At 65.3% G+C, this 7,422-nt stretch overlaps 1 protein-coding gene across 1 annotated transcript; it reads left to right on the top strand.

Moving 5' to 3' along the window:
- Nucleotides 1-5,350: 5,350 nt before the first annotated feature.
- SOX18 (SRY-box transcription factor 18) lies at nucleotides 5,351-7,101 on the top strand. Its single transcript, XM_087444930.1, has 2 exons — nucleotides 5,351-5,791; nucleotides 5,959-7,101. Exons 1-2 carry the CDS (start codon nucleotides 5,443-5,445, stop codon nucleotides 6,759-6,761), a joined length of 1,152 nt encoding a protein of 383 aa, XP_087301056.1. The 5' UTR covers nucleotides 5,351-5,442; the 3' UTR covers nucleotides 6,762-7,101.
- Nucleotides 7,102-7,422: the final 321 nt, after the last annotated feature.

The following is a 7,422-nucleotide window of genomic DNA, read 5'->3' on the forward strand; positions in this document are numbered from 1 at the left end:
CCAGGCACAACTCTAGGAGCAGATCCGCTGCCCGTCTCTCCTGGTGGTAAGTCCATCCTTCCTGCCCTGCACAGATCACGCCCCTCCTCTGCTCAAAACCCTCCCAAGTCACCAAGTCTCTTTCAGAGAAAAAAGCAAGACCATCCCAGGCCCCATACAGCCCCTCATCCCCTCCCCTCTGCACTCCCTGTTCTTCCCACCAGCAAACTTCCCTGCCCCAGGGCCTTTGCACGTTCTGCTCCCTCTGGTACAACACTCTTCCCCATGTATCCTCTCATCTCTTTCACATGTTTCCTTCAGGGGTTGGCTCAAATGTCACCTCATGAAAGGAAAGGCACTGAGCACCCCTGACAGCTCCTCTCTCCTCCACACCTGGCAGCACCGCTCTCTACAGCACACAGCACAGCCTGGTGCCCCCTATTCTGATTTGGTTGTGGATTTGTTGATTGTCCCCTCCCCCAATCAGAACAGGAGGTCCCCACAGGCAAGGACTTGGGTCTGTTTTATTTGCTGTCAAATCCTTATCTTTTAGAACAGGGCCTAGGACATAGTGGCTGCTTGATAATGAACAAATGAATTCATGAACAGGATGAATGAATGGTTCTTGCCCCTGAGCCAGAAGGAGTAAATGGTCCCCAAGAACACAGACGTGCCCCCCAGCCCATTTGGCAGATCCAAACGGATGGCCCATCAAAGCCACTTGTCACCAAAGCCAGGAAAAGAAAAGAAACACACAGTTGCCCACCAGGGCACGTGGCCCTGCGACACCTGGGGCTCTGCTCCTTCCTTCCACGATTCCCAGGGCAGCTGAGGACCCTCACCAGAGCCTGGCAGGAGAGTGAGAGGCCAGCCTAGCCCAGGGCAGGGCAGGGCCCCAGGAGACCCAAGTGTGCCAACACCCAGCCCCATGCAGGGCACACAGAGAGCCCCACGTCTGCCACACCAGGAGCCCCCGGGGACCAGGACCCGCACACCCAGGCCTGGGGCACGGAGATCTGAATGAAGACAGCCACACCAGAGCTGCCCCGGGCCCAAATCGGGTGGCATGGGGGGTGGAGCCAGGGGCAGGAGCGCCGGGCCTGGCTGGGCCGGACAGGACAACTGGACAGACAGAGTGTCTGGCGCCTGCTCAGCCAGGCTGGCCCTCGGCTCCCTCCGCTCAGCCGTGGCCTTCCTTCCTGAGCCGCGTTTCCTGGCTCCTCCCTGCTGTTGCCACGGAGACGCAGAGCAGCCGGTTCCCATGGAGCTCCCGCTGAGCACCAAGTGGGGCTGCAGGGCACGCAGCAACACCCCAAGGACACACACGGCTGCACAACACAGCTCAACACCCCGACTCCGTGCAGCCCAGCACCCCAGCATTGGAAACAGCCTCTGCAACATCCCCGACACCTGGAACACCCACAGAAGTCACCACAGGGGACCTAACCCCGACCGTCCACAGTTCATCTGCCCCTCCCCATCACTCACTGGGCGGGCCTCCTCACACACGCTGCATTTGGTGCCCCCACATCCACAGGCCCTGTGCCCCTCGACCCCTGCTCAGTCCTGCTGGCCCCACAGCACTCAGGGGCAGATCTGGCACCCTACACAGCACCCCTCGGACCTGCAGTGGCCCCTCTTATCAGCACACACCCGAGATGCCCACAGTGACAGCAGCACACCCATCCCTCTACTCTCTCAAAAGGTTCCAGACTCTCAGCCAGCCCGACACCCCCAAGTGCACAATGACCCCCCAGTTCCCACAACATCCAGCTCTGCGTGTGGCTCTCAGGTCCACACAACTGTGGCGAATGGCGCAACGACCCCAAACCCAAGTTTGGGAGCTGCCCGCGCCCACTCCCTCCTGCCCACCCCCCCTTTTCCCAGGAGCGAGGCCCACAGCATTTCAGAAGCCCAGGAGCTCTGTGCACCCCAGGCCCAGCACCCTAGGCTGACAGCAGGAAGGCCCTGAACGGGGCGAGCACTGAACCCCCAGACCTGCCACTGGGAGAGATGTGCGTGCACACGTGCGCCCGCTGGGTTCTAGGCCTTCTGACCCCAGGGCAGAGGCTGAGGTTGACCCCACACCTCAAATTCCCTCCCCACCCCAACACCACCCCGGCCCTCTGAGAGGCCTCAAAGACCAGCAGGAGGACGCGGGCCAGGCCTGCAGCCCTGGTCTCGAGGACCAACAGGCAGGGTCTCAACTGCACGTCCTGGCTCCACTGCTGAGGTCTTAGGAGACCAGAGTCCCCTCCACCAGGACCTCGTCCGACAGGGACCCCACCCCCACCCCCCACAGCAGGAGGGTCCGGCCCTTTGGGACTCAGTAATCCATCCCAGCCTCCCTGCTGCTGCAGCAGCCGGGCTGAGCGGTGGGACCCTGTGAGGTCTGTGCCCCGGGCAGTGCCTGGGAGGTCCGCCACCCCGGAGACCAGCCAAGCCCCCACCCAGAGCCACCGAGGGGGATTACCCAGCATCCTTTGCAGGCTTCCCCTGGAGCCTGGGGTTCCTGTCCAGGGAGTGGACGGCAGGGAGGGCAGTTTCCACTCGACACCCAGGCCAGCCCCACATCTGCAGAGAAAGCTTGCCCCCCTACTCCACCTTTCTCTCTGGGGAGTTAGGGGCTGCAGATACAGCCCCCCAAGGGTGGGCAGTAGCCGACCTGGCCCAGGCCAGCCTGAGGTGGGTTCTGGAGCCATTGGAATGCACTCAGACTTGCAAATCACCCCCCCTCGGGATGGAGCTGGGGCCACAGCTCAGTGGCCAGAGAAGTCTTGGGGACTCCTCCCTTGGTGAGTGTCGAACCAGGACTTCACCGAGCAGGACCCCCATTCTATGCCCCATGGGCCCCATCTCCTCACAGCAGAGTCCAGTCTCTGCCTGGCTCCCAAGGCCCTGGGCAGCCTCCAACACTAGAGCCTTCATCACCCCACACCCAGGCACACAGACAGACCCACAGACCACACACAGACCCACAGACACACACTGCTGATGCCCCTCCCCCAGCACAGCCTGCCACACCCACACCAGCCCTAGGGAGTCCCCCAGCCCGAGGCTCTGAGGTCAGGGCCACCCCGACTGCAGTCCACAACCCCATTGTTTTCGCATCTGGATAGTGGGCCAGAGCCGCTGTCCTCACCCCCGCCGGGCAGCATGCAGAGGAGGGTAGCCTGACCCCAAAGAGGTAGGAGGCACCCCAGGAGGCTCTCCCCTTGCCCTGCCAGCCCCAGCCCACAGGACATGACAGCCGGACACCTGAGTCGCACAGCTTGGCCAAGAGGGAGGGTCACTGGCTGGCGCCAGGCGAGGCGGCTATCCTGGGGGGAGTCCTGGGGGGTGAGGTAACGCCGGATGTGGCTGCCTCTGCATTTAGAGCAGCTTGGACAACTCTGGGCTGTCAGGGGTTGCAGAGAGACAGGCAGGGCCCCTAGGAGAACCGAAAATCCAGCCCAATGTGGGGGTGGCTGCAGTGGATGACCCTGGAGGCCTCCTTCCTGAGCCTCAGTGACCATCATTCCAGACCAGCTGCTGCCCAGGCTGAGCCAGGCCCTGGCGACCCCAGACCACACTGAGAAGAGTGCAGGTAGAGGCAGGTTCCACCAGGTGCCGGCCCTTTGGACCCATCCTTCAACCTGGAGCCTTCCTCGCACACCTCTCCCCGACCCTGCAGCTGCCGGGTCCATCCACCCACACTGGTCAAAGGGGAGCTGGCACCACCAGGAGAGGCCTGTTTGCCCGTCCACCCCAGTGCCCCCCGTCTTGTCTGCCTCCCAAGAAAAAGCCAGTCTTCCACCCAGACCCAGAGAACCCCTCCTGGTGCCTTGACTGCCCCTCAGCACACCAGCACAGGCTGTGTCCGGGAGTTAGGCAGGCACTGGGGCCTGGAAGATCTGGAAACCCCACCCTTTATTTCTCCAGCCAATGTACCAGATCCTACATGACCGAACCTGATGTGGGGACAAGCTGGACACCCAATGGCCCTTATGTCAGGGGACCTCTGTGGGGGCACTGGCCCCTCCCCAGGGCAGGAGGGGCCCTGGGGGCAGCTCAGGACCCACCCCATTCATAGCGCTGACTGTATGTGGCCTAGAGGGACTACCAGGGACAGAAGACAGAGAGCCTCTGGCTACACAGGCCCAGGGTCACCGACACCTGTGGACACACACCATGGAGCTCCCAACACTTGGGGTGGGGGCTCCTCACATGGTGAGGGGCTGCAGAGCTCCCAGGCTACAGATGGATGTGCAGGAGGGAAAATATGAACCACCGCAGGGCTGCTGAGAATACTCATCCCCCCACCCCCCCACCTCCGCTCCCCGCCCCAGAGAACCACCCTCAGCAGGAGGGAAGCAGGAAGCCTGCCCTGGGAAGACTCCCTCAGGCCCCTCAGCTTCTGGATCCCAGACCTCCTCCAGGTGGGGGGATGGGGACTGGGAAGAGGCTGGACGCTCCTCTGGAAACCCCCCGCAGGTCTGAGGGCTCTCCTTCCCCGCACCTGCCTGACCCCGGGTCCAGCCCGGCTCTTGCTGCAGCAGCTGCCTGTGGTCCCAGCCCTACTACTGGTTCCAGCCCCTGACCCCAACAAGCCCTGAGGAGGGGGGACAGGTCTGGGCCCCCCCTGCCTCCAGTGGAGGCTTCTCAGCCCTCTGGGCCCCTTTCCCTCCTGGGTCCAGGGCGCGTCTGCCGCTGAGGTTTGCCCTGTTGCGAATCGGTCTGAGAGTGGAGGAGGGGACACGAAGACCATCTTCTCCTTTAAGCCCATGGACAGGCTTGGAGGGAGGGGCTTGAAGCCCCCAGTGCTGAAAGTTCCACAGGTGCGTAGAGGGTTGGGGGGACATAATGCCCCTGGGGGGTTATCTAGAGCACGCTCCCCAAGATACAGGGCGCTTTTCCCAAGGTGCCCCTTACCTTTGAACTAGACTCGAGGAAGGACTTACGGACTGTTGAGAAGGCAGCCTCCCAAAAAACACGGTGTTAAAATACGGCCCCCTCCTCCCAAAGCAATCTCAGGCGAGAGAGGTGGGGGAAGCCACCTTCCCCCAATTACCGCCTTGGGGGTCTCTCTCCGTGGGTGGGGACGGCAGCTGGTCTCTGAAAGTCTGAAAGCCCCCATGAGGACGCCCCCTTCCAAGCTCCAGCCCACATCAGCAGCCCTTTCCCACTGGGGGGGGGTCTCTCCCTCAGAGAGGGTGCGGGGGGCGCTGCTCGGAGGAGGCCTCGGAGGAATCCGGCGGCCCGAGAAGAAAGGGAGCCCCCCGGGAGGGGGCGGCCCCGGCCCGCCCCGCCCCGCCCGCCCTGCCGCCTATTGGCCCCGCGCCGCTATATCTGGGCGCCCACCCGGCGCGAAGCCACCGCCATCCGCCCGCCGTCCCGGCCCGCCCTCCGCGCCCGGCCCGCAGAGCTCGCCGCCCACTCTCCGCGCTCCCGCGCTCCGTTCCGCTCAGGCCGCGCCCAGCTGGAATGCAGAGATCGCCGCCCGGCTACGGCGCACAGGACGACCCGCCAGCCCGCCGCAACTGTGCATGGGCCCCGGGACCCGGGCCCGCCGCTGAGCCGCGCGGCCTCCCCGCCGCCCCCGCCGCGCCCGCCGCGCCCGCCTCGCCGCCCACCCCGCAGCGCAGCCCGCCGCGAAGCCCCGAGCCGGGGCGCTATGGCCTCAGCCCGGCCGGCCGCGGGGAGCGCCAGGCGGCCGACGAGTCTCGCATCCGGCGGCCCATGAACGCCTTCATGGTGTGGGCGAAGGACGAGCGCAAGCGGCTGGCACAGCAGAATCCGGACCTGCACAACGCGGTGCTCAGCAAGATGCTGGGTAAGTGGCGCGGGCGGGCGGGAAGGGTGAGCAGTCGTGGGGAGGGGAACGACTTCGCGAAGGCGTGGGCCAGGGTGGGCAGGGGGCGCGCCCAGGGCGCATGCAGGGCTCAGCAGTCAGTCCGCCCGCCCGACGGCAGCCCACTGACGAGCGCCCGCGCCCCGCAGGCAAGGCGTGGAAGGAGCTGAGCACGTCGGAGAAGCGGCCCTTCGTGGAAGAGGCGGAACGGCTGCGCGTGCAGCACCTGCGCGACCATCCCAACTACAAGTACCGGCCGCGCCGCAAGAAGCAGGCGCGCAAGGCCCGGCGGCTGGAGCCCGGCCTCCTGCTCCCGGGCCTGGCGCCCCCGCCGCCGCCGGAGCCCTTCCCCGCGGTGCCCGGCCCGGCCCGTGCTTTCCGCGAGCTGCCCCAGCTAGGCGCTGAGTTCGACGGCCTGGGGCTGCCCACGCCCGAGCGCTCGCCGCTGGACGGCCTGGAGCCCGGAGAGGCTGCCTTCTTCCCGCCGCCCGCGGCGCCCGAGGACTGCGCGCTGCGGACCTTCCGCGCGCCGTATGCCCCGGCCGAGCTGCCCCGGGACCCCGGCGGCTGCTACGGGGCGCCCCTGGCCGAGGCGCTCAGGACCGCGCCCGCGCCCGCCGCGGCGCTTCCAGGCCTCTACTACGGCGCCCTGGGCGCGCCCGGCCCAGGTGCGTATCCCGGCCCGCTGTCGCCGCCGCCAGAGGCCCCGCCGCTGGAGGGCACGGAGCCGCTGGGGCCCGCCGCCGACCTGTGGGCCGACGTGGACCTGACCGAGTTCGACCAGTACCTCAACTGCAGCCGGACTCGGCCCGACGCCGCCGGGCTCCCGTACCACGTGGCGCTGGCCAAGCTGGGCCCACGCGCCATGTCCTGCCCGGAGGAGAGCAGCCTGATAGCCGCGCTGTCGGACGCCAGCAGCGCCGTGTACTACAGCGCGTGCATCTCGGGCTAGGCGGCCCTCGGGCCTGGGCGCAGCGCCTCCCACGGCAGCCGCCGACCGCACGCCGCCGACCGCCGCTCTGTCTGCTGTGCGTGTAGCTGCGGGTACTTGCAACAGTCCCGCAGGAAGCGGCGACGCGTGCGCTCGGCCGCCCGCGGCGGCGCTCTGCTGGGTGGCTCCCACGGGCCCCGGGGCTTTTCAGGGAGCCCAGGCCTAGGACCTGTTGGCTGGCCCTGCCAACGTTTAAGTTTTTGAAGCGCCTAATCCTTTCCTGCGGTGTATTTTCTAGAACCAGGCTGTATTTGTTACTTTGCCTTTTATATACATAATACAATATATTTAATATTTTTAATTTTTGAACTTTTTCTTTCAAGGGGTTTCACTGATTAAAAGCATCAGCGTAGCAGGGGCTTTTCAAATGTGAGCAATGACAACGCTTGTTTGCTGTAAAGGAAAGGAGCCCCTGGGCGCGGTAAGGCCACAATAAAGCCCCTCGCCTTTCGTCTGACACCCGCCTCTGTGCTTGTTGGGGCACCCTAGACGTGCCCTTCCCTCCAGATCGCCCCAGACAGCCTGATCCTGGCGTGGACCCGACAGCACCCACACTTCTCCATCCTTCCAGGACACGCCCCCAATCAGAGTTGGTGGGAGGCACCAGACATGGCTACTCCCA

The sequence above is a fragment of the Ceratotherium simum genome, chromosome 21, assembly GCF_057802395.1.
Source record: "Ceratotherium simum simum isolate JZ-2026a chromosome 21, ASM5780239v1, whole genome shotgun sequence".
Lineage (NCBI taxonomy): Eukaryota > Metazoa > Chordata > Mammalia > Perissodactyla > Rhinocerotidae > Ceratotherium > Ceratotherium simum.